General features: G+C 42.0%; 2 protein-coding genes across 2 annotated transcripts; both read left to right on the top strand.

The window, feature by feature from the left end:
* On the top strand, positions 1 to 27679 carry LOC119575014 (cadherin-23-like). Its single transcript, XM_037922333.1, has 35 exons — positions 1 to 557; positions 9805 to 9924; positions 10266 to 10450; positions 11052 to 11271; positions 11940 to 12062; positions 12465 to 12605; positions 13017 to 13241; positions 13510 to 13630; positions 13861 to 14082; positions 14442 to 14544; positions 14928 to 15017; positions 16050 to 16332; positions 16717 to 16903; positions 17684 to 17803; positions 18482 to 18651; positions 18885 to 18992; positions 19307 to 19491; positions 20073 to 20203; positions 20634 to 20789; positions 21130 to 21254; positions 21446 to 21553; positions 21712 to 21867; positions 22136 to 22252; positions 22491 to 22677; positions 22793 to 23019; positions 23175 to 23301; positions 23573 to 23748; positions 23995 to 24115; positions 24261 to 24349; positions 24763 to 24858; positions 25011 to 25159; positions 25389 to 25605; positions 25975 to 26162; positions 26435 to 26549; positions 26782 to 27679. The coding sequence occupies exons 5-35, from the start codon at positions 12057 to 12059 to the stop codon at positions 27166 to 27168; spliced, it is 4833 nt and encodes a 1610-aa protein (XP_037778261.1). The 5' UTR covers positions 1 to 557; positions 9805 to 9924; positions 10266 to 10450; positions 11052 to 11271; positions 11940 to 12056; the 3' UTR covers positions 27169 to 27679.
* Positions 4552 to 7708, top strand: LOC119575505 (cell wall protein DAN4-like). Its single transcript, XM_037923158.1, has 2 exons — positions 4552 to 4647; positions 6923 to 7708. The coding sequence occupies exons 1-2, from the start codon at positions 4552 to 4554 to the stop codon at positions 7706 to 7708; spliced, it is 882 nt and encodes a 293-aa protein (XP_037779086.1).
* Positions 27680 to 27801: the final 122 nt, after the last annotated feature.

The following is a 27801-nucleotide window of genomic DNA, read 5'->3' as shown; positions in this document are numbered from 1 at the left end:
GGAGAGAGAGAGAGGGAAGTGGGAGGGAGGGGGGAGACACCGCTTGGGGAATGAATACCTCTGCCGGGTCACAGGTACGCGCCAGCCGTCCAGTTTCGACTTCATTCGTCTTGCGAGTGAATATTTCCCGAGCGGCGGAACGGGGCAGTGAAAGTCCTCTGTTGAAGCATCTCCACCGAAGACACATCTCCCTTCGAAGTAAAACTAAAAGGAGAGAAGTAAAATCGCCTTGTTCTCACCCACGAAGGCGGAAGAATCAATTATCGTACATCTGGGACGCTAGCCTCTAAGGAGTTCCTGTGTAGTGTAGGCCAAGAACGCCTTCGTGTGCTGCTGTGTTCTCTCGAATGTTTCCGAAAAAGAATGGACTAAGATCGGGATAGGTAGGGACTAGAAATATACAATACATGTATGAACATCCCGTGAGTGTTGTGAAGGTGTTATAAAGTGCAGAAGAACACAAAAAGATGGATTAAGATGAGGATGTAAGCTGAAGTCTTTAGATCTCCCAGCTGCAAGAACCTGTTTGGCCTTTCCCTGACAGCTGATTCATACAGGTAAGGTAATGTTATCTTTAATAGCTTTTCTGCCTGTAATTCATTCTCTTTTAGACAAACGTATTTCAGTTTCTATTTTCCATAAGGTAAGTGTCGCTACGCTCTGGAAAATTTGAAAAAAAAAAATCTTGAGGAGGAGCGAGACCATGACGAAAATAGGACACAGGCCTAGAGTGGGTGAAAAGGAATTTCCCGAAGATAATCCTTCCGTACGCAGGATATACAAGAGATAAAGTACGCAGGATCCTCGCCTAGGAACGGAGAGGGCTAGAAACGAGACGTTGCAATAAGTTGCTTTTGCAGGATATGCCTGTGGGTGTGCCTGAAGGATGACCACTTCCAACCCCGCCTTGAGACTCGCCACGCTCAGCCCACAGAGATAATGTATTGGGGGATCAAAAGAGATAATTGTAATAACAATTGTCATTTTTTCATTATTTCTTCGCTACATTTTGGCTTTGAAACAGCGAGATGCCGTATATGTGATATATGTCTTGTGATAACTACTTGCAGGTGCATAGAATTCCCTAGGCATGATTCACGTTTTTGCGTTAGCTGAAAATGATAAAATACACTTCAGATCTAATAGATATATGCGTTTGAAACACACACACACACACACACATATGAATAAATAAATATATATATATATATATATATATATATATATATATATTTATATATATATATATATATATATATATAATATATGTGTGTGTGTGTGTGTGTGTGTGTGTGTAATCTATGTTTGAATATATATAAATATATGAATAAATGTTTATGTATGTATATATGTTTATATTTATGTATATATGTATATGCATATACATATATAAATATGTACATATATATATGTACACACACACACACACACACACACACACACACACACACACACACACACACACACACACACACACACACACACACACACACACACACACACACACACACATACATATATATATATTTATTATATAATATATGATATATATATATATAATAATATATAGTATATATATATATATATATATATATATATATATATATATATATATATATATATATAATATATATATATATATAATATATAATATATTATATATATTTTATATTATATATATATATATATATACTGTAATATTATTATAATATATATATATATATATATATATTATATAATATATATATATATATATATATATATATAATATATATATATATATATTCTATATATATATATATATAATATATATATATATATATATATATATATATATATATATTATATATATATATATATATATATATATATATATATATATATATATATGCATGTGTGTGTATGTGTAAAATAATAATAAATAAGTGTGTGTGTGTGTGTGTTTGTGTATGAATGTGAATGTGTTCGAGCGTATACGCAGTGTAAGCGTAGTTTTGCAATTCCTCGTGAAAGTACGAAAAACATAAACGTAAACAAAGTGTCGCCGCGGGGGGGCCAGAGACACCTGTCACTCACGCTTGACAACTTTCCTGTCACCGTCCGCGGATCCTCAACACTCGCGCCACGGAGACCAACTCTGCGACCATCAGAGCATTCACCTGACTCGTGAATAGTGGTAAAACAAGAGGTGGAGAACGACAATAAATAACCGGGCATTTCGCGTGCATCACGACAGAGAAAGCTAGCGACTGCCATAGTGATAGAGATTGTATACGGACTGTGAGGAGGCTTTTTTGATCAATGTTTTTCCTGGTGAAGGGAAGACGAGGAATCACTTCTCGATGACGAATGTGAATTTGGTATAATTTTAATTATTCTGCAAGAAAAAAAATGGTAATTTTAACTGAAGGTATATAATTTACTATATGCCAGGTGTGTGTATGATATGTAAACACAAGTTATATGTATGCTGTTTTTTTCAGTCTGCCTTTTTCTCCTTTTCTCGACCCTTCCAAGTGTCTGTTTACCTTACTATTTTTTCATCTAGCTCAACAACAAATCAGTAAACGTGTGCGTGTGTGTGTGTGTGTGTGTGTGTGTGTGTGTGAGAGAGAGAGAGAGAGAGAGAGAGAGAGAGAGAGAGAGAGAGAGAGAGAGAGAGAGAGAGAGGAGAGAGAGAGAGAGAGAGAGAGAGAGAGAGGGAGAGGGAGAGGGGGGGAGGTTGAAAATGTTTTGTTTTGTTACAATGGATATTCTTGGTGTGACATACTGTCCGTTTCATTTTGCTTCTAAATTATCCCCTGTGCGCAAGGAATTGCCGGGGTTACCAGCAAGATTACTAGACGAGATCGCTACCGCTGCACCACACAGCACAGAGAGAGAGAGAGAGAGAGAGAGAGAGAGAGAGAGAGAGAGAGAGAGAGAGAGAGAGAGAGAGAGAGAGAGAGAGAGAGGAGAGAGAGAGAGAGAGAGAGAGGGAGAGAGAGAGAGAGAGAGAGAGAGAGAAAAGGAAAAAAAAGAAACATAGACAGAAAAAGAAAAAGAGAAAGACAGAGACACAGAGAAAGAAGACATCATACATCACGCAGTCCAGTCATCGAAACCGGCCACACGCAATCACGGATTCGCTTCCGGCCCACTCGCTTCGCCAGTGACCCCGAGTGTAGCGTTACCCTTCGAGCTGGTCAAACCGTCGGTTACTTTTTTCTTTTTATTTTGTTTTTGTTACGACGAGGACCAACGTCACAGCTCGGCATTGCAACTTTCGCCTTTAATAGTACTGCGATATATTTGTCTTTTAGATAAATTTTTGACTTGTATAAAAAGGGTATTTTACTTAGGTGCAGTTAAATTTGCAACATAATTTGCATTGTGCCTCAATTCATGAGGAAAACATGTCAAATTGACCCGAGTAAAGGAATATTCAGAGGGGCAGCATGACCTCTCCGACATGTGTCCCTAAGCTTACAGAGGTCACACAGCTTATCGACAAAACTTTAAGACATGCTTAATCTCAGGTCAGCAGGAACATGATCCCATCCTTCTTTTCACATGTTCCCCTTATCCACAACGGGATCAAGAGAGCATAGTCTGAACTCAGTCAGGAGAACTAGGTCATGCTAACCCGCGGCCGAGGTCATCCAGTCACGCCAGGCTGTCCCCCGCACCCACTGCAGCCCGGATCTTGCCACATTGCATGCCTCTCTCTGATATTTATTTATTTCGTGATTTTGTGAGTCTGTTTCGGGGATTTGTCTATTGGTGCATGTTAGGAAATGGTTTTATGAAGCAGGTTGGTTTACTTAGAAATTTTCGTTAACGGCTGATAAGTAGAGAGTAAAAAAAATATATCTCGGGGAAATGTGGCAGTGAGTCCGGAGCAAAGGCCAGATTTTCCGTCTTTGTCTTCTGATTTTTTAAATATCGCAGGTAAAAGAGGCGGAACGTCTGCACTCAAACATCCAAAAATTATACACATACATACATACGTTCATCTACCCATCCATCCATCCATCCATCCATCCATCCATCCATCCATCCATCCATCCATCCATCCATCCACCCACCCACCCACCCACACACACACACACACACACACACACACACACACACGCACACGCACACGCACACGCACACGCACACGCACACGCACACGCACACGCACACGCACACGCACACACACACACCCACACCCACACCCACCCAAACACACACACACACACACACACACACACACACACACACACCACACACACACACACACACACACAACACACACACACACACACACACATACACACACACACATATAAGTATAATATATAGATATATATATATAATATAAATATATATATATATATATATATATTATATATATATATATATAAATATATATATATATATATATATTATATACACATACAAGACAGACACTCAAACATCCAAAAATTATACACATACATACATTCATACATACATACGTTCATCTACCCATCCATCCATCCATCCACCCACCCACCCACCCACCCACCCACCCAAAAGACGATCAGAATGGACTCAAACAAACTAACAAAGTCTCTCGGTGCCTCTCCAGGGTTGCGGCCGCCCTCGCCTCGCTTCCATGTAGACGAGTTGATGCTTGACACAGTTACCAGGTGACCACAATATACAACCTGTATTTATGGTTGATTTTTTAACCACAAAAGAGGCTCTACTGAACGTCATATATGTCGCTATGAGTGACTCCGGTGCAGTAGTTGATGTTCAAAATGTGTCTTAATGATGAGTCAAAAAGAAGACATTTTTAGAAGATGTATATGAATATATTAGTATTCAGGTTTTCAGTTAGCAAACTGGAAATAACCGACTAACTATCATTCATATATACTGTGCATCAATTCACATACCGAATACCAACAGACAAAGGTATGTGGTTTTGTTATCTTGTGTATAAACTGGAATTGGCCAAATAATAACCATGTATATATATATATATATATATAATATATATAATATAATAATATATATATATATATATATATATATATACTAATATATATAATATATATTTACACCCCCACACACACACACACACACACAACACAACACACACACAACACACACAACACAACACACACAACAACAACACACACACAAATAATAATAATAACATACATACAAATACTATAAAATATATATATATATATATATATATATATATATTATATATATATATATATATAATTTATTATTATATATATATCTATATATCTATATATCATATTATATATATATCATTTGTAACCCCCCAAATCACAACATAGTTATATATTATTATATATACTATATATCATATCTACTAGATCAAACTGAAACTAGTCTATAGCGACGTGATATTTATATATATGGGCGGTAAGTATTAGAATATGATATATATAGGATATAATATTATATAAGTATAAGATATATATATATTATAAGATGAGATAAACAAAAACACACAAACACACGACACTAATAAACACATTTACATATATATATATATATATATATTTCATATTAGGTTTATATTGAGTGATATTGATGATAATATATAATGATATGAATGATATAATATATATATAAATAATATGATATATATATTAATAAATTATATATATATAGATATATATATATATATTATATGATTATTATCAAAAGTATCACCATCATCAATTATTATCATTACTTCTATATATCATATATATATAGTTATATATCTTATTTTTATTACCATCATTATCACTACCATCACCATCATTATCTTTATCGTTGCTATTATTACTTTTATCATTAATATCAATGTTATTATTATTATTATTATTATTATTATTATTATTATTATCACCATCACCATTAACATTATCATCATTTCTATAATCGCGTAACTCTACACCTCGGGGTATAGGTTTTCAAGGGACCCTCACATTATAAAGAAAATGGTCTGTACAAAAACTTAATAAAATTAAGCAGAATATATACCTCTGATCAATTACAGACTGTTCAAAGATAAGAAAATAGTCACGTACTGTATCCATATGATTTATTTTGTTCATCTGTTTATTTTTATTTATTATTATTAATATTTATTATTATTATTTTTTTTTGCCTAGCCGTTTTTGGGGATCAGGTGGTGGTGAAAATCGCCCCCACACTTCGGCTTCGTTATTGCATTTCAGTTATTATTATTTTTATCTTTATTTTTGTTGGTATCATTCATCATCATCATCATCATCATCATCATCATCATCATCATCATCATCATCATCATCATCATCATCATCATCATCATCATCATCATCATCATCATCATCATTCATCATTCATCATCAGAAAGAAAAGCGAGAAAAACAACTTAGTCACGTGTTTCATGCAAAAATACTTATTCATTTTTATTCAATACGACCTTTATACACCGACCGTGAGATGGCAGTAAACAAATGACACCCGTATTGCGCAAATCAGACAGCCAAAAACACGTCTATTGAAATATATTAATAGATAAAGGTAGAATCATTCGAAGTGAGTGATGATGGAATCAAGCACAACATAAATCCAAAGTAAAGATGTAAATAAGAAGAAATTTGAATAAGGGAAAAATAAGTAAAAGGCGTGAAGACAAGGTGGCTCTCCCGCCTTCCTAATCCTTTACAAGTCGTCATGGCGGGTAATTCTGCGTGACCAAAGTTCTCGCACAAGGTTATCTACCACTCTTGCCTTTACTGTCGCTCGTGCCACCAAGCCTTCGTGTTGTCTATTTATCTACTGAAGGTTCGCGGTGGCGACTTTTTTTTTTTCGGAGTTGTTGGTAATTTCGGTTCGTGATGTCGTTGGTTGGCAGCGAGTCGCCGGTGTGGCGAACGCGTTGGTTTTCGCCGTCCAGGACGATGACACCACTGCCAACACCCCCTCCGACGCCGCTGCCAACACCCCCTCCGACGCCGTTGTCAGAAGTGCCGCTACAGTCTCTGCCAACACCGCCACTGACGCCCCTGCCAACGCCGCCACCGACGCCACCTCCACCACCGCCACCAACACCGCTTTCAGTACTATTTCTGCAGCTGCGAACACTGCAACTTACACCACTTCCAACCCCACCGCCGACACCAGTTCCAACACCCCCATCACCGCCAACTCCTTTATCTTACCTTTTCTCTCCATTTCTGCCAACAACAACAACACCCTTCAAGTCTCCGTTGTCAACATCAACAATGAAACGAGTGTCAAAATCTACCTCAGTGCCAACGTCAACAAGGCCATCATTACCTGTGGCGCCCAAATTACCTACACCTCTTCCAACATTGTTGTCACCACAACTGACAGCACTGCCGAAACAGCGACGGCGACAGCCACCGCCGCCACCGCCACGAACATCGTCCCTTCCGTGCCACCAGTCCCAGCCAAGAGAGGCACCACTGCCAACATGGGCGGTGCCACTCAGGGCGCCGCTGCCAACATGCAAGCGACGACAACCCCCCGCGCCCCCGCCAAGAACCATTTCTCTGCTCCGCCATCGAGCTCAGACGAAGCTGCCAACAATGTCAACAGCTGCAGGACTGCAGCTGAGATCACTGCCAACACCATTAACACCCCAACTGACATCAATGCCGACTCCATTAAAGCTACAGCTGACGCCATTGCCAACACGACCCAGACGACAGCCACCTAAGCCGCCACCACGAACGACATCTCTACCGTGCCACCATTTCCAACACGCGGGGCAGGTATGTACAGGGCTAATAAAACGAGACACGATACACTTATCTTTCTAAAAAAAAAAAGAATAATAAAAAATAAAAAAAGTTACTGGTCATACACTACAACTGAAGATCCTCCCTGTCATGCAAAGTGAATGTCTGATGATGTGTCATCCACCATCAACAAGACCATTGATGTATAAGAGAAAGGAATCGACGAGCGAAACATTGCACACTGTTTCGAGCATTACGAAGAAGCAACGAGAGAAAGTCTTGCTAATAATGCATTGGCTGTCTTCCTGTCTAGCGATATCTGGCAGTTGAGGCCATTAATACTTCCGCAATTGCATAAACAAACTAGCTGGCAACTGCACTTGGTCCTGCTCTCACCTGCTTTGGTGTGTGAGGCAAGGCGCTGGCTGTGTAATGCATTTTGGGTGGGGCTGTGCGTGTGTATTGGAGTTTATGGACAGGGGTATAAATTCACTTTCTCTTTTTCTGTCTTTCTTGTCTCGTGTTTGTTGTCTGTCTCTGCCCTCTTCTCTCTCTCTCTTCTCTCGTCTCTCTCTGTCTCTCGTCTCTGCTCTCTGCTCTCTCTCTCTCTTCTCTTCTTCTCTCTCTTCTCTCTCTCTCTTTCTCGCTTCTCTGCTCTCTCTCTCTCTCTCTCTCTCTCTCTCTTCTCTCTCTCTCTCTTCGTCTCTGTCTTCTTCTCTCTCTCTCTTCTCCTCTCTCTCTCTTCTCTCTCTCTTCTTCTCTCTCTCTCTCTCTCTCACTCTCTCTCTCTATTACTTACGCTCTCTCCTTCTCTTTCTGATTTTCTCTCTCTCTCTTAAAAACAAAAAAATGTTTTATCAAAAGCAACAAAGAAAGAACATTCCAGAATCACCACCGTTACGTCACGCACCGTTAAATAGCATTTAGAGAGAAAAAAAAACTTCATTTTTAAGTGAGCCGAGTTTTACTGTTCGTTGTTTTTAAGGAACGAACGGTAACGGACATTAGTCTTTGTTCCCTCCATCGCCCGGGAAAATATATTAGAACATTATTTTCTTAGTTATTACATTTTCTGTGGTATGTGACACGTGATGATGTAGTTCGGTGTGACATTTGGATCATTCGACGTCACTGTGCTGGATGACGCAATGATAGTGATCCTGTTACTTCATGGTGGAAAAGCTAACGAAAAACTAGTCACTGATATTTAAAGAAAAGGGTAAACTAAATATTGAAAGAGAGAGAAAACAAAATCTAGTTTTATTTGTGTGTGTGTGTGTGTGTGTGTGTGTGTGTGTGTGTGTGTGTGTGTGTGTGTGTGTGTGTGTGTGTGTGAGTGTGAGTGAGTGAGTGAGAGAGAGAGAGAGAGAGAGAGAGAGAGAGAGAGAGAGAGAGAGAGAGAGAGAGAGAGAGAGAGACAAGGAAGGGGATCAAACGGCTGACAGATTACACACACACAAATAAGCTTGATTGTCAATATCTACAGCGTGACTGAAGTGTCAAGAGTCACGGAGAAAGTCGAGATGAAAGGTCAAAGGTCACCGGCAAGGCACTACTATCCTCATTATCCGCCTGGCAGTACCTCGGTCTCGACGCCGCTGTTGATGGCTGGAATTCAGTCCCGTTTCTGTCTCACCTTCTGTTGTATTTTGCGTGTTGTTTCCTTTCTTTATATGTATCATTCTTTATTTATCTTTTTTTTTTTACCTCTTCTTGCTATCGCATTTCAATATGCATTTGCGTTTGTCTTTCTGCATTCCTGTTTGTGTCTAATTTCCTGTTATATCGTTGTTGTTTGTTGTTTCCTTTCTTTACATGTAGTATCTTTCGTGTTTCTTGTTTACCTTTCTTCTCTCTTCCTGTTATCTCATTTCGCTCTGAGTTTGCTTTTGTCTCTCCCCAATCAACCTTCTCTCTATTATCTCATTTCGCCATGATTTTCTTTTTTCTCTCTCCCCTTTCGAGTCGGGGAATAATTACGACCATGAAGCAGATCATGCTAATAACACAGGCCCTTCATCCACCTCAGTTAAGGAGACCGTTAACCTCTAACCTTTGACCCTTCGTTCCCCAGGATGGAGACGGCGCGCGCGCTGGTGCTGGCGGCGACGGTGCTGGCGCTGACGGCGGCGCAGAGGCTCAACCGGCCGCCAGAGTTCCTTCCCGGCGGAGACATGGACCGATTCTCACTCAGGTAGAGGCCTTGGCGTCGCAGCGATTAATTGATGTTTCTGCTTTATTGTTCATTGCTAATAAACAAAGTAATGATTTGATATCAGGAATTTTTTTTATTTCATTTTATTGAGAGTGAATGAACCATTGATCTTCAAAAGTAGAAAATAATCGACATTAATAGGTAATGGATATATTTTCCTTGCGGCTCGATTTATTTACATAAACCCACAAACATGCAAAGAATATCAAACAACTATTTCTTGTTACACATCCCATTAAGATAAATTTCCATCGAATATAAATATTTAGACGAATAATTTCTTTTTCTTTTTTTTCTCGCCTATTCCGTTGTCCCGTTAGAGAGGACGCGGTGGTGGGGTCGTCCGTGTATACCCTGCGAGGTCGTGACCCCGAAGGCACGGCGGTGTCGTTCACTGTGTCAGGAGATCACCTCAGCGTCGACAGGAACACGGGCGTTGTGACACTGGTCCGCCCACTCGACCGAGAAACCACGCCCATGATCGAGGTTATCATTACGATAACAGGTGAGAAAATGAGGCGTGATAAAGCTGGGGAATATGAATAGACGAAAAGGGAAAAGTAATGGCAGAAGGGAATAATTTGCGTCATTCTGTGTCAGTTGTGTCAACCCAAGAATGACTACGTATAAGATAGGTGATAATATTGAAAGAATCATAGATGTATTCGTCACACACGCACACACACGCTGCAATAAACTTACAGCAATACACATACATGCACGTACGCAGTAACTCATAATTCATAACACTAAATACAATAAACAAATAATTTAAAAAGGACTAGAAATAAACACCTACCATTCACACACAACCTTTCTACCATACACACTCAAAAAACATTGCCAGAAATCTCCGAAAAAATTCCCCCAAATCCTCCAGAACTTTCCCAAAAATCCCCACCCAAAACATTCCCCAAAATCCCCCAAAATATTCCCCAAAAATCCCCCCAAAAATCCTCCTCCCCCCCAAAAAAAAAATCCCCCTAAAAACATTCCCTCCAGCCACCTCCCCCCCCCAAAAAAAAAAAAAAAAAAAAAAAAAAAAACATTTCCCCAAAATCCCCCCCAAGATCAACTAACCCACCCCACCCTCGCTCCCCCTCCAGACGAGCGAGTGTTCGGGGACGAGCCGAACACCGTGCCCCTTCGGCGTGAGATCCCCGTCCTCGACGTGAACGACAACCGACCGCAGTTCCACGACACGCCCTACAGCTTCGGCGTCCTGGAGTCGGCCTCTCCCGGCGCCACGCTCTTCTCGGTGATCAGGGTCACGGACGCCGACGAGCCAAGAACGCGGATGTGAAACTCGAGTGTGTCAGTGAGGAGGTAAGGACGGAGGGGAGGAGGGAGAGGGAGGGAGAGGAAATGAGGGAGAGAAGGGAGAGGGATGGAGGGGGAGAGGGATGGAGGGGGAGAGGGATGGAGGGGGAGAGGGTTGGAAGGGAAAGGGATGGAAGGGAAAGGGAAAGAGGGAGAGGGAAAAGGAATGAGGGAGAGGGAAAGGGAATGAGAGAGAGAGAGAGAGAGAGAGAGAGAGAGAGAGAGAGAGAGAGAGAGAGAGAGAGAGAGAGAGAGAGAGAGAGAGAGAGAGATTACGTAATCCAATTTATTTGGATTACGTACAATTAGGGTATGGCTTACCTTGTTCTCATTCTCACGCTGACATGCACGATAATTCACAAAAAAAAGAAAAAAAACACACGAAAGATCGTAGTCATGACATATATAAAATTGCCCTAACTCTGAATGCAAAGTGTAAATAAATAAAATAGAAATGAATGAACAAATACATAATTAATAGATAGAAAAAAATATAAATACCGATCAATGAATAAACAAAACAAATGAACATATGAATAAATTAATAGATAGATAGATAAAGATAGATATAGATAAACAGATAAAAAAAACTAATAAATAGATAAACAAATCCTCAACGAAGACACCAAAGGAACCACCATAACCACCCACTCTCTCCCCACGCCCATCGCCAGACTCCGCGGGCGTGCGCCAAGTTCAAGGTCCGAGAGACGCGAGTGGAGGAGGGCAGGTACGTGGGCATCATCTCCCTCAAGGAACTACTCGACTATGAGACGGAGCGCCAGTACACCATGGCGGTAGGTTTGCGGTTTGGGTGTGTTCGGTCTTGGAGTGTGTATTTATTTCTTTATTTATTTGCGTTTTCCTTTTTTTTCTTTCTTTGGTTTATATCTTTCTTTCCTTCTTTGCTTTATATTTACCTCTATTATCCTCCCGGACCTCCTCTTTCTTCTCCTCCTTCCTCTTCCGCCGCCACTGACTTTTCTCCTCATCCTCCTTTCCCTTCACCTCCCTCCTCGTCCCCTTCATCCTTCCCCTTCTTTCCCACCTTCCTTTTTCTCCTATTATCCCTTCCTCCCCCCTTCCCCTTCCGCTTTTTCCTCCTCCCTCCTCCTTCTCCTCTTCCTCTTCCCCCTCCTTCTCCTCCAACCCCCTCCCCCACCTCCTATCTCTGCTAACCTCTCTACCTCCTCCTCCAGATACGAGCGTCAGACAGCGGAACGGAGAAGCGCCTGAGTTCGACATCGACGGTGGTCATCGAGGTGAGGGACGTCCAGGACCAGCCGCCTGTCTTCCTCAACGCTCCCTTCAGCGCCACCGTCAGGGAAGCCAGTGAACCTGTGAGTGTTGTATTGTGACTGTTGTTAGTGGTATTAGTTATCGTTGTCGTTATTGTCATTTTTTTTGTCATTATCATGATCGTCATCAACATCATTATTATTAGTAGTAGTATTAGTAGTAGTAATAGTAATAGTAGTAGTAGTAGTAGTAGTAGTAGTAGTATAGTAGTAGTAGTAGTAGTAGTAGTAGTAGTAGTAGTAGCAGTAGCAGCAGCAGCAGCATTGTCATTGCCATTATTGCTGTTATTATCTTATCGTCATGATTACTACCAATAATATTAAGTTCACCATCATCGCAATAATCAACATCACGTATGCTTCTGAAAATACAAATAGACAGTAAAAGAACAAAGCATGTACTATCCAACACACCCGCCCACTAAACTCTCCGGCCCTCCGTCGATTCCACAGGGCACGCCCGTCCTCGAGATTAAAGCACGAGACGGCGACCTAGGCGAGCCACGTCCTCTGACCCTCACCCTGCAGGACGATGACTCAGGCTACTTCACCCTCGCTGACATCCGCACCCTTCCCGACGGCTCCCTCATCGCCACCCTTGCCACCTCTGCCGTCACTCTGGATCGAGAAGACCCGCTGATTCTCAACAATGGCGGGCTGTACACCTTTAGCATCAGGGTGAGTCCGCTACTTGGTTTCCTTCGCTTTGAGTTGGAATATTTAGATTGGGGTTATCATTATTGTTATTATTAAATCTATTTATCATTTTTATGCCTTTTTTCTGTTATTGAATTATGTGTACTCTATGTGACGAAATATAACAAACCTAGAGGGAAAAAAAGAGAAAAGAGAAGAAAAAAAATGAATAATAAAACGTCAAATATCACACAACAAAAAAGCAACATAAGCAGACAGATGAATAAACGTTTGCGTATCATCTCCCCAGGCGCAGGAGGAGGGCGGGCAGGCGGCAGTGTCTCCCGTGACGGTGGTCGTGACGGACATCGCCGACCAACCCCCGCTTTTCAGTGAAGCAGAGATCGCTGTTACCGTTCCTGAGGATATATGTGAGATGCTTTTAGTATTGTTTATTTGGTGATTTGTTTACTGACTTGGTTATATGTTTGTTTGTTCATTATGTCTGCAAGGAAGCTGATATGAACATTTCGTAAAATATTTATTACCCCCCGAGCTTATTTTACCCTCATTTACTCTATTCCCTTCGCACATTCTCCATTCTCTCACCTCTGACCTCCCCCTTCACTCTCCCTCATCCCTCCTCTTCTCCCTCCTTCAGCCGACGGGACGCCCTTGCCTGGACTCAACCTCGTGGTGACGGACAAGGACGTGGGCGAGAACGCGAGATTCACCCTCGCCCTTGAAGATATCTTTGGCTCCCGCGGCGTCTTCTCCATCTTCCCGGAGTCGGCTGTCGGGAGGACGCCCGTCATCATCAAGGTGGCTGACTCCTCCAGGCTCGATTTCGAAAACTCGGACGCCTCGCAGTTCCTTTTCAAAGGTAGGGGCGCGGGGGTTTTGTGTTTATTTGTTTATACGTTTATGGGTGTTTTTGTGTATGTATGTGTGTTTATATGTGTATGCAAGTATGTTTATGGATGTATGTCTTTGTGTGTATACAAATACATTTTTTTGTTTGTATTTGCAAGTGTGTATCAATGTGGATACATTTGCATTCATCTGTTTCCGTATTTGAATTCCTTAATAACATATACCACACATCACTTCCGAAATTAAACCTCCTTCAAAGACAAACAAAGATCATAAAGATTTTAAAAATATCCATCGACCATATAATTGCCTCCCCCCCCCCCAAATAACCCAGGAATAACCATGAAATAACCTCACGCACATTCACAGTTGTGGCGAGCGAGGGCGGCGTGCCCGTCTCGTCGGCCGTCGTGAACGTGACTGTGAGCGACGCCAATGACAACTCGCCAGAATTCCGCCAACCTTCGTACAGGTCAGTGTAGGATCTCTTTACTTGAGAAAGAATGAGGTGCTTTTAAAACGTTGAATTGATGGCAGTGGTTTGGACTTAAGGTAATGGTAAAGTTAATGGAATCTTATTGACATACGTTAAATACTTAAATCTCATTCGTTGTTCAATTGATTTACATTTGTTATCCATTTATATTACACTCGTTCTCCAATTAATCTGCACACGCTATCCATTAGATTTACATCCATTTTCCATCTGATTTACATCTGGTTTAAAAATTCATCGACCACTTGACGTGCATCTGTCACTCAAATAATCTTGAATTTTGTCCATTTTCACCTCATTGATTTACATCGAATTTAATTAATCATTATTTTTATTTATTTTTTTCTTTCTGATTGCAGGTACAACGTGAGCGAGAGCGTGGCCCGCGGAACACTCGTGAGCACACTGAAGGCGACAGATGCAGACTCCGGGGTCTTTGGGGAGATCAGGTGAGAAGGAGAGAGAGAAAGATATATAATATATATATATATATATATATATATATATTATAATTAATTAATATATATATTATATATATTATTATATATATAGTATAAAGGAAGAGAGGTGGCCGGGAAAGATGAGACAGAAGGGAAATGAGAGATTGGGAGAATGAAGAGGAGATAATGATGATATGAAAATGATAGATAGGAAAATGGAGGAAAGGTATGGATATAGATGAGATGAAGTAATAAGTAATATATTGATATAATAAGATAAAATGAGTATATGATATATAATATATTATATAAGTAAAAGAGAGAGAGAAGAGTAGAGGGAGAGAAGAAGGAGAAGAGTAAGAGAGAGAGAGAGAGAGAGAAGGGGAGGAGAGAGAGAAGAGAGAGAGAGAAAGAGAGAGAGAGAGAGGAGAGAGGAGAGAGAAGAGAGAGAGAGAAGGAAGAGAGAGAGAGAGAGAGAGAGAGAGAGAGAGAGGAGGAGAGAGGGGAGAGGAGGAGAAGAGGAAGGAGAAGAAGAGAGGAAAAAGGAGAGAGAGAGAGAGAGAGAGAGAGAGAGAGAGAGAGAGAGAGGAGAGAGTGGAGGGAGAGGAAGTGGGAGGAGGGATAGGAAGGGAGGAGGGGAGAGGAAGAAAGGGAGAGGGGAGAGAGGGAGAGGATGAAGAAGAAAAAAAGGAAGGAGGAAGAGTAGAGAGAAGAAAGAGCAAGAAGGAGCAGGATACGTAGAATATAAGAGAAAAGGAAAATGAGAATGTGAAGGAGAGATGGAGAAGGAAAAAGGAAAGGGAGAGGGAGAATCAGAGGGTGAGGAAAAGGGAGATGGAGAGAAAGAGAGAGAAGAAGGAGGAGAGGAAGAAGGGGAAGGGAAAAGATGAGGGAGAAAAAGGAAGTGATATATCTGTTTGTAGATTATGTCTTCATACAAAAAATCATAACATACACATACTTATACCACACAAAATTACACAAACACAAGCAAAAACAAGTTCTCTAACCCCTCGCCCCCCCCCCCCCCCCAACCCGCAGCTACGCCCTCAAGGGTTTCGGCGCCGAGAAATTCCGCGTGGACGAGCGTTCGGGCGACATCTACATCGCCAACTGCGGCATCGACGTCTGCCTCGACTACGAACGCCAGAAGACCTACTCGCTTACGTACTCGGCCACGGACGGCGGCGGGAAGGTCACGTCGGTCAACATCTTCATCAACGTGCAGGACGAGAATGACAACGTGCCGGAATTCGCCAAGAGGGAGTACCGCAGGACCGTCGACGAGGGCGCGGCTGCGTTCGATCCGCCGCTTTTCGTCAAGGTGAAGGAATGCGTTCGTTTTTTTTTCGGCTTTTTTTGGCTTAATTACCTTCGAGTATTGAGTTTTGGTTTAGATTTTTTTTTCGAATTTATTTACGGTATCTATTTTCTTTGGAATTATGTCAACTCTCTTTTATTTATACGGATGTTCGTTTACATACTGTTAAATCAGTTCTTTTGCTTATTCATTGTAGCTGTTTACTTATATTTTGTCCTTTCCTTTTATTTTTGCGAGTGCGTCTCATCATCCACATGCGTCACATCATCCAAATAATCTCTCGATAACAACAACAACGACAACAACAACAACAACAATAACAACAACAGCAATAATATCAACAACAACAACGATTCTAACACCCTACCTCGCCTCCTCCCCCCGCAGGCCACAGACGCCGACGGAGACTCGCAGGGCGGCGGGAAGGTTTTCTATTCCCTCCACGACGGCAACACCCCCGACGAGGCCTTCTTCGTGGAGCCCGTGAGCGGCGAGATCTCGATTCAACGACCACTCAGCTACATCGACACACCCACTTCCACCTACACGCTCACCGTTAGGGCCACGGATGTTGGTGAGGATGGAAGGATAGACTGATAGATCGGTGTTGCTTGATAATAGATTGGTGTTGATGATTATAGACTGGTGTTGCTTATGTACTGATAAATTGGTGTTGTTTGTTATTTGATTGGTGTTGATAATTATAGATTGGTGTTGCTTATTGATAGATTGGTGTTGCTTATTGATAGATTGGTGTTGCTTATTGATAGATTGGTGTTGCTTATTAATAGATTGGTGTTGCTTATTAATAGATTAGTGTTAATAATTATAGATTGGTGTTGCTTATGTACTGATAGATTATTGTTAATTATTGATAGATGGTCTGTTAATTTTTCTATTAGATTGAGGAACTCATATCAGTTTTGTATCACTGATTTTTGTATCACTGAATTCATATCAGTTTTGTATCTTACCACTGATGTTATTGGTGCTGCCCGCGTCGCTCTTTCGTCGTTGGGTTTTTTCGTTATTCATTCCTGACTGTCGTTTTATTTAGTATCAGTCGAAATATCCAGAGTCGCGGTCTATAGTTTCATTAAATATATTTTCATAACATAGCAGAAGTTAAAAGAAATAATTTTACTTAAAAAAGTCGATAATAATAATGATAATGATGATATGTTACTGATAACAATAATAACAATAGCAATGGTGATACTAATACTAATATAATAATAATAATAATAATAATAAAATAATAATAATAATAATAATAATAATAATAATAATATGATGATAATAATATAAACAACAACAACAACTACAACAACAACTTTTCTTCACCTCCTTCCAGGTAAACCCCCTCGCCACAGTGACGTGCGTGTGTTCGTGACCGTGGGACGTGACACGAACAGACCCCCAAGGTTCAGGCAGAGGCGGTACGAGGCGGAGGTCCCCGAAGATGCAGCGGCGGGTGAGTTGTGGGTGAGAAGGAGAGGGAGAGGGAGAGGGGGAGAGAGAGGGGAAGGGGTGGGACGAGGGAGAAGGAGAGGGAGGGGAAGGGGTGGGGTGAGGGAGAGGGGAGGGGAAGGGGTGGGGTGAGGGAGAGGGGAGGGGAAGGGGTGGGGTGAGGGAGATGGGAGGAGAAGGGGTGGGGCGACGGAGAAGTAGAGGGAGAGGGAGAGGGAGGGGAAGGGGTGGGGTGAAGGAGAAGGGGAGGGAAAAGGAGAGGAAGACGGAGATGGAGAGTGTGAGGGAAGGAAAGGGGAAGGGGGAAGGGAATGAGAGTGGGAGGGAGACGGAGAGGGAGAGGGAGGGAGAGGGGAGGAGAAGGGGTAGGGAGAGGGAGGGAAAGGTGAGGGAGAAGGAGAGAGGGGAGGGGAGGGGAGGGAAAGGGGAAGGGGTGGGGTGAGGGAGAAGGAGAAGGGAAGGAGAGTGGGAGGGGGAGGAAGGGGGGAAGGGAAAGGGAGAGGTAGATGGAGATAGAGAGGGTGTGGGAATGAGAGTGGGAAAGAGAAAGGGAGATGGAAAAGCAAAGGGTAGACGGAGGAGAGAAAGGGAGAGAGAGAGAAAAGAACAAAAAAATCAGTGAAAGAGAGACAAAAATCTTACTTTCTTCCCAGACTCCATACTTATCTACCATCCTTCGCAGGTACGGTCGTGCTACAGATGTCAGCCAGTGATCCTGACGGTCCTGACGATGCAGTGACGTACATGCTGACGGCGGGGGCAAGGGATAACTTCGTGATGAACCTGACCAGCGGGGAGATTACCGTGGCTTCGGGGGCCAGCCTGGATCGTGACGTCACACCGAGATATCAGGTGAGCATGGGTTGCCGGTAGAATAGTGGAGTGAATGTTATGAGTTGTTATTACGACTTCTAGATGTATTTTTATGTGTGTATATGTGTGTGTGTGTGTGTGTGTGTGTGTGTGTGTGTGTGTGTGTGTGTGTGTGTGTGTGTGTGTGTGTGTGTGTGTGTGTGTGTGTGTGTGTGTGTGTGTATTTATTTATTTTTGTATACCTAACAGCGAAGTTATATTTTAATCACCAGTTGACTGTGGCAGCCGTTGACAGCGGGGCAGAATCCCAGCAGACCTCCACCACCACAGTAATTGTCGACCTTACTGACGTCAACAACAAACCGCCGAAATTCAACCAGGTAAATATGTACCGATACGCCATTCTGCTTTCCCCTTGAATTTCAAATTTTCTCGCTATTCAGACTTTTCTTCCTGGTTATCATCGTAGTTGTCGTTACTTCATTATTTTGTACTATTTGGTCATCCCAAAATTTGCAATTATGTAGAAATCCTTGCTACGTACATAGGCATTTTTGGTGAATTTTGGTACTTGTATGAAAAATAATCATTATACAAATAAACATTTCTTGGTAAATGTTAACGCAAAATAACACATCATATCCACACAGCATCACATAACACAAAACAACCAACCACATCATTCACATTTCAGGAATCGTACGTACGCTACGTGAGCGAACGTCTCCCGCCCGGAGAGAAGGTCGTCACCGTGTCAGCTGCTGACCCTGACCTCGATGCTGACCTCGTTTACGAAATCACCGAACCCGTGATGGCGAGAGACAAGACGGGGGTGACTTTGGTGCCTTCCTCGCCCTATGATTATATCGGAGCCTTTAGGTGGGAAGGACATTGGGTTGTCGTTTTAGGCTTGGTTGGGTTGGCTAATGGCTATATTGATTTTTGAGGGCTTAGGGGTTGTATATGGTGATGCCTTAGGTAATGATCTGTTTCTTGTTCGCAAATTTCATGAGAGAAAAATAGACTGATTTTGCTCAGTGGAAAAATATGTGAGAAGAATTTGCCATTGGAATAAAATTCGCCAATGAACATAATCAGAACTAAGTAACCTGATGCTTTATCCAATAACACAACATCGTTCATAAAAACAAGCAAAAATATGTGAGATACGGATAACGACAATATATGGAAAATATAAGTCCCGCAATAGATAACACAACAATCCCATTTTTTCAAGAAACCAAGACATTCCTTCTAAAAGACACAATCACGTCCATATCAAATGTGAATTACGACTCACAAATACGAAGGAAAATAATAATCGAAATCACAAATAGTCTACCAAATACTCCAATTCCTGTAACAAAACTTTTTAAAAATTACTACCAAAATTATTATATTAATCTATATATTAATACATGTGTACCTACAATTTACACACTCTCATCTAACTTCCACAGTGTGAATGAGACGACGGGCGAAATCTCGGTGTCGGGAACCCTCGACCACAACGCCGCCGCGGTCATTATTCTCACCGTGAGCGTCACCGATAATAACGCTACTGAGGATTTCCCGGGACAGATTGACACAAGTAAGTGGTTGTGGTTGTCGTGTGGTTATTGTCTTTGAGTTATTTGTATGTGGTTGTTGGAATATCGTTTTTGGTCCTTTTTATTTATTTTTTGTTTTGTAATAGTTTATTAATGACTGTTTGCTTCTTGTATTGATTGGTATTATCGCGTGGGAAGTTTAAATTGGATTGGTCAGTTTTTTGCATCTTACAGCGTTATTTTTACCGATGGTGGAAATGCAGTAGGTGTACATTGCTTAGAGTTATGTTAAACGCAACTACTAAAAAGAGAGAGAGAAAAAAAACACAACTGATTATATGGTGAATAAATAGGATGAATTCTCAAAAAACTAAAAAAAAAAAAAAACGAAGCGAACTCAACAAAAATAATGCCCATGTTCCTCTATAACACCCATACAAAGATATATCAACACACATCTATTTTCCCCAGCTGAGGTAACCATGTACGTGCAAGCCTTTAGTGACCAGAACCCCATCTTCGCCCCGCCCTGGACCCCCGCACGACCCCAGCTGGAGGTCAAGGTCAAGGAGGAGCAGGAGCTGGGATCTGTCGTGTTCTCTGTCACCGCCAAGGACCCCGTGACAGGTGAGTGATTGGCTGTGACTCTGATTCTTGTGTGAAACGCTCTGTTATGGTATTTTCTTTGCTGCGGATATTAGTTTTTATTAATTTTGTTTACATGTTTATCGTCATCCTCGTCGTCTTTGTTTCATTGCCATCGTCATCGTCATCGTCATCGTTGGCGTCTTCATCATCAGATTCATCAACATATGGCATCTTCCATTTTATCCTTTCGCCCTATATCTATAATACAGCATTTACCCCCTTGCCTTTATCTTCTCGGCTCATCTTACATTTATCCCCTCCTCTTAGCTTATCTTCTCATCATATATCTATCGTGTTACCTTCATCTCCTCGTCCGCAGGTCAACCCGTCCGGCGTTACGAGAAGGTGGCCGGCTCCGACCCCGCCGACATGTTCCTGGTGGCTCCGATCACCGGCCAGGTCACGCTCAACTCTCGGCTGGATTACGAGGCCTCAACCACCAAGGTTAGGGAGTAGAGCTTTTATTTTTTTATTATTATTATTATTTTTTTTTTCTATTCTAGGATTAATTGTCTTTTGTTTTCTTTTTCTGTTTCCTTTTCTTTTATGAAGTTTTAAGTTTTGTGTAGAATGTTAGTGAAATGTAATTTTTTGAAAACTCGGAGGTAAAAAAAAAATAATAATTTCCTTTTCAGACGACGTCCCTCCAAGTGCTGGCCATAGCGGGCGATCGTTCAAGCGAAGCGACTGTGACTGTCAACATCGAGGACGTCAATGACAACAGCCCCATATTTACGGAAAATGTAAATATATTCCTTTTTTTCTAAAGTACTGATATGGTTAGCTTTCCTTAAAAAAATATTCTTACCACTCCGCCATTCTTTTGATATTAGTGTGGACTAGTAAATCCTCAATAACTTTCAAAGAATTAACCAGTCTAGCGACATCTTCCCTCCCGCAGGAGTATCACGCCCGCCTCTCCGAAGACGCGCGCTGGCCCAAGACGGTGCTCACGGTGACGGCGACGGACGCGGACACGGAGGAACACGGCCAGGTTACGTACACGCTGGGCGGCGAAGGGGCGCTCATGTTCGTCGTCAATGAGACCACGGGGGAGGTGGGTAGTTCGTGTTGATGTGATGCCCGGTGATATTAGGTTTGGACGATACTGGATAAAGGTTCCCCCCAAATTGGCGATATGTGGATTCATAAAAGACAGACCGATGATACAACATGGGGTTCCCTTGAGGAGGAATGTCACTTAATATACATAAATAAAGTAAAGGAAGATAATAGAAAAACGCTTACACTCGTCTTAGAGGCCGAGATTTGGCAATTAAGCCTTATACTGGATCACGCCTTAGGAAAGTTCTCCACCTTGGCAGATTCGCGTGGCTCGAGGCGCCCAGTTAGACCGAGAGGCCACGCCCACCATCACACTCGAAGTGACCGCCCACGACACTCCGATGGGCGGCATTAACCAACGGAAAACCACGGTTATTGTAAGTATCGATTAGATTTATGAAATCTAATCGAATAGATTTATGAAATCTAATCGAATGATGGATGAATATTAAACAAAAATAATTACGAATATACAAAATATTCTACTTCAATCCATATGACAATACTCAAGGTAGTACCTACCATTCTTTAACGACGCAATGACCGCACAAATACCTCCGAACACGTCAGTCCCTCAACGCAGCCATGAAATTCTCCCTCCCTGTTCCCCTGCAGGTCGAGATCGAGTTGACCGACGTGAACGACGCGTCTCCGGTGTGGAGCGAGTCGTCGTACACGGCGGTGGTGCCCGAGAACACGCCGGTGGGCAGTCCGGTCACCAACGTCCTCGCGACCGACCCCGACCTTGGCATCAACGGCCTTGTCCGGTACCAGCTGCCGGAGCTCCAGGGCGAAGTCGATGGTTAGTTTTCTCGTTGGATGCTGATTGGTGGACGTCGCCTCCATGGGGGGCCGTTGCTTAATTTGCTTACGAATATGTTTTATTGGAATATGAAAATGACGTATATCATCTTCAGGTCTGTTCTTCCTGGATCCCGAGAGCGGAGTGTTGTCCGTAGCGGCGCCCCTCAGCGGGAAGGGACGCAACGAGCACTACGAGCTGACCGTGCGGGCCCTGGATCAAGGCAGTCCGCAACTCTACTCCGAGGCCACGATTCGCGTCCTCATTGGTGACGTCTCAACCAATGACGGCGTCCCGACGTTCATTAAGCCACGCCCCAACGAAGGAGCGAGTGTCATGGAGGTACAAGAGAATTTACCCATTTTTATGTTCTTTCAGATTAAATCTGGTGATGATCCCTAAGTGCATATTTTCTATAGGGTTTCGAGGGAAACAAGATATAAATGGGTAATATAGATTTAAAGATAAAGGCAATAAACGGTGTACTTTCCCCCCAGAACTCGAAGATCGGGACGGCTGTGTTCCAGGTTCAAGCCGAGGATCCTGACGACCCCAACACACCCAACGGCAAAATTGTCTATTCCTTCCTCGACGACGGCAGCGACAACGGCGTCTTTGAGATCGGTGAGACATTTTCACCATCCGCACCATCTCTGTTATTCTCTTTCTCTCTCTTACTAGCTCTAGATGTGCTGGCACATTAGGATACACGTGGAGAGATAAATAACAGAAGTAAAAGAAAAGATGAATAAATGGATAGACCCAATGCTTTCTAATATATTTTAGAAGACATTGAATAGACCTATATACACTATATACATTCAAATATACTATATGAGCTTCTCAATAAAGGAAACTCATGCATTTATTTCACTATTTCATCTACCATCTCAAGATCCAACGACGGGTATCATAACGACCCGCGTAGCGCTGGACAGAGAGCAGCGGGCCCAATATACTGTGGTGGTCGTCGCACAGGATCTGGGTCGTCCTCCTCAGCTGGCTTCACGACTCCTGGTCATCAACATAACCGATGCCGACGACAACCTGCCAGCCTTCGTTAAACTTCCGGTGAGTTGCTTCAGGTGTCTCGGCACTAGGTGTCAGGGGGGCAGATGTTTGATTAGCAAAAGTGTATGTGTGAACTCTTTGCTCTGTCTTTGTTTTCAACTTGTAATTATTCATATGAGTGCAGATGGATGAAATGGTTTGTTAAGTAGAGGTTCTGCTTTTCGTCAGAATGATATGAGAAGGTCATGTGGGTGAATGTTAATGACATCCTATTTGTCACAATCCTAACAAGGATTTACTCCACAGGGTGAAAAGCCGATGGACGTCCAGGTGGAAGAGGAGGCCGCTCTGGACACTGAAGTAGGCTACGTAGAAGCTCGTGATGATGACGTTGGCGAAAATTCCCTCATCAACTACCAAATTACCGGTAAGAAGGGACCAGATGAAAGTAAGAGGATCAACGGAGAGGGGGAATGTAGAGGGACGGGCGATTTACAAGAGAAAAGAGAAAGGAGGGGAAGAAGTGAAGTGAAGAATAAAAGAAATCAATTAATGTCGGTTTTACATTACAGACGGAAATACTAACGGTCTTTTCGGCATCAACCGAACCTCGGACAACAGAGGAATCATCTACGTAAAAGGTCGCATCGACAGGGAAAAGGTGAGGGTCTCATTCACACGTCTCAAGTCACATAATTATGTTCTGCATGTCGGTAAAAGAGGTAGATAAAACTCATGGTACCTGAAGATCCCCATTAGAATGTCTGCTTTTATTATGTGGAATTTTCACGACCGGCCGACTGACACTGATTTGAGACTTTGGCAAAAGGGTTCGTTTAAAGAATAACGTCAAAGGCTCAGGGTCCTCGCACACTGCCGGTAGTCTGTGAGCTCAGGCTGCCTCTAACTCACACTGATTTTAAAAAATGATTAATTCATTCTTCCATCTATGTGTGTCTGTAAAATTGTATGCCTGTATATGCAGTGTCAATGTTAGTTCAGGAATGTATAAAGGGAAGAGCATACACCCCTTTTTCTGTCAGAAAAATAAGTTTCATCTCTTTGTCTCCCTAGGTGGGTTCGGTGACCTTGACGCTGCTGTGTGGAAAGTACGGACGTCGGATGCCCACGAGGAAGGTTTATGACCCGACTGATCCCGCCATGATGCAGGTAAGCGAAAAAAATGAATATAAGAAAAAAAAGTACACTAATCAATTTTTTTTTCTTTTTTTCATACAATATGGCTATCACCTTTCTACAACAAATCATATATAACCTCGTCCTGTGTTAGAACTATTGTATAACGTCTGTGTCTGTTCAAGGTTCGTGTTCTGGTGACTGACCTCGACGATAATAAACCGACATTCGCGAAGGACATCATAACCACAGGAGTGCGGGTAGACGCGGCGCTGCAGACGGAGGTGGTGAAGCTGGAGGCGGAGGACAAAGATCCGACTGCTCTTCCAATCAGGTTCGTGCAAGATGGTGTTGTAAGTTTAAATAGCTGTGCATTTTGCAGGTCGATATGGACCCTGCAACTTTTTGAAACACCTTGTCATTGCGGGTACTTGGAAAATCATAGAAAAATGTATCCTGAATTTCCCCAAAGCTCAGGGTTAATTTAGCTCTTGAGACAATCTGCTTCGCTGCTGCTGATGAAAAGTCTACACTCAACATACAACATATACCTTTACCCACAGGTACGCTATACATAACATCAGCTTCTCCCACATCGAAGACACGGTTGAGCTTCTTCCTGAGGAGGAGGTAAACGCCACAGGAGTCTTCTTGCTCGAGGAATCCTCCGGTGTGCTGAGAACCAACGCTCCACTCACCCGATATGCCCACGGGATTTTCACGTTGTTCATTACCGCTTTATCGTCACCTACGGATGACCCTGCGGTTGCTCATGTCATGGTGAGTATCGTTGATGGTCGTATTTATTTTCTGTTTGTTTATTTATTCTTCTTTTCATTTTGTGCTACATCGTTTGTTTTGTAGATCACTGATACCTTTCTGAATAAGGTAGTATCAATGAAGATGTCAGAATTAAATGGTCGTTAAGCATATAAAATGTTTATATATCTTGTGTTATAATGGCTCCAAGTCTGTGGTAGCAAGATTTTTCTAGGCTGATGTAATCTGCACACTGGCTTCCTAATAAATATCATTTGGATTCATCACACATTTTTTCCCTATTTTTTTCTTTTTAGATCAGATATTAAACCACATGGACTTCCTTTCATATATATTATTCCAAGATAACCATCGCGTTATGCATTCCAGATCTACGTGTTACGAGACAGTGATCTCCTGCGCTTCGTCTTTGGTGTGACGCCCGGGGAGGTGCGGCGTCAGCTGAACACCTTCAAGAAAGAGGTCGAGAATGTGTTGTTCGTGAACTCGTCTTTGAACATTTACGACACTAATTATTATACCGATGCTAATGGTGCTATTGATTTCTCCAGCACGGGGTGAGTGGAGGCAAAGTTAATATATATATATATATATATATATATATATATATATATATATATATATATATATATATATATATATATATGTATAATATATATATATATATTTTTTTTTTTTTTTTTTTTTTTTTTTTGACGTTCAGACATACTCAGTCTTATTTTTGGATTATGTTCTAAGAGTATTTAAAAATAAGTCATCATCTTTTTACTAAATACATACTTTTCCATTCTTGAATTGCACTTCTCATAAGGACAAACCTTTTCTCCAGGTCGTGCTTCCAGCTGGTCGGTCGCAACATGCGCGAAACAAAAGAGTTGCTCGACCCTTCAGATAACTCGGAGTTGGAAAAAGTCTTCGGGAAGTTTACCGTCAAGAAGGTTGAGGTTAGTTTTTCTTTCTCTTGTCAGATGATTTTATTTCTCTTGGGGGATAGTGTGAAAAAAATACGCCTAATAGTTTCAGTTACTGAACCAACCTAAATTATATTTAAAAATCAATATATCAACAATAACATTAGTCACCTAATCAGCCTATCTATTCAGCACTCTGTCTGCCTGTTGATCTAGCTATCCGTCTCTTTAGACCGGTATATGTAAACGCCATTGCCTTCCGCAGCGCTGCGTTCCGCGACGCGAGTCTCGCCAGGCGGACTGGGTGGAGGTGTGGGTGTTGGTGATCGCGGCCTTCATCGGCGTCGGAGGCACGATCGCCGCTTGCTCAGTGTGCTGCCTTTACTCTCGCTACCGAAAACGCCTCAAACGTCATCAGCAGCACATGAGGTTGCTCGAGAGCCCTCCTCCAGCAGCGCCAGTTCTTCCTCCAGGTTCAATCGTCATGTTGCCCCCAGGGCCTCCGCCTCCGGGGCCGTCGCACCCCGGGGGACCTCATGGCCCCGTCATGCCTCCGCCCTCCATGTTGAGCTCGGAGCCTCCTCGGTCATACGAGTGGCAAGAGCGCGGGCTTCCCCTCGACACAGTGTCATATAGAAGCGCCCAGCGGTAGCTTAAGCCTCGTCCTGGCATAAGGTGCAATGTACAATAAGTCCTGGCAATACGGATATCATGTGCCTTCTTGTGCGAGTTCAGGGATCCGTCGAAATGATACGGGGGAGTGCAAAATCAAATGGGAAAGTTTTAACGTTCTGCGAAATGGTACCATACATAATCTTTATGCCTCCCGTTGTTAAATTATATTGTTGAAATATTAGGAAATAAGAATTTTAACAAAGAAGGGGAATTTGCCAAATATTTTCATTCCGGTATAAATGGTTGTGTGATTGGGTTTCAATAATTGATATCTTTCTGTAAGCACATTCGCAACTGTCATTTGATAAAACAGGCGCTTGTACAAGTAAGTGAAATTGTAATTATGTGTACATAATTCATACACTATATTAGTAATGCTATTTGATAGACGTTTTGAATGGGTATGTTAGATTATGCTATAAATACAGATCTAAGCATTTACTTTAGATTATGAAACAATTATATTTTAGAATAAACAAAAAAAATGTATTTTGGTTCATTTCTCCTTTTTATTATTCTACAAGACTGGTTATAATAATATTTTCAGATCACTTGCAGACTGGAACAAATGTTGACAATGTACACTCAAACAAGTAAAATGTATAATAAC

Source organism: Penaeus monodon, chromosome 7, assembly GCF_015228065.2.
Source record: "Penaeus monodon isolate SGIC_2016 chromosome 7, NSTDA_Pmon_1, whole genome shotgun sequence".
Taxonomy (NCBI): domain Eukaryota; kingdom Metazoa; phylum Arthropoda; class Malacostraca; order Decapoda; family Penaeidae; genus Penaeus; species Penaeus monodon.
This window is presented reverse-complemented; position numbering and strand designations above follow the sequence as displayed.

Coding starts and splice junctions, on each gene's coding strand:
- LOC119575505 (XM_037923158.1), top strand. CDS start 4,552: ATGGACTCAAACAAACTAACAAAGTCTCTCGGTGCCTCTCCAGGGTTG. Junction 4,648..6,922: donor ACGAGTTGATGCTTGACACA/GTTACCAGGTGA, acceptor TTCGCCGTCCAG/GACGATGACACCACTGCCAA.
- LOC119575014 (XM_037922333.1), top strand. Junction 18,652..18,884: donor ACGTCACACCGAGATATCAG/GTGAGCATGGGT, acceptor TTTAATCACCAG/TTGACTGTGGCAGCCGTTGA. Junction 21,255..21,445: donor ACGAGGCCTCAACCACCAAG/GTTAGGGAGTAG, acceptor TTTCCTTTTCAG/ACGACGTCCCTCCAAGTGCT.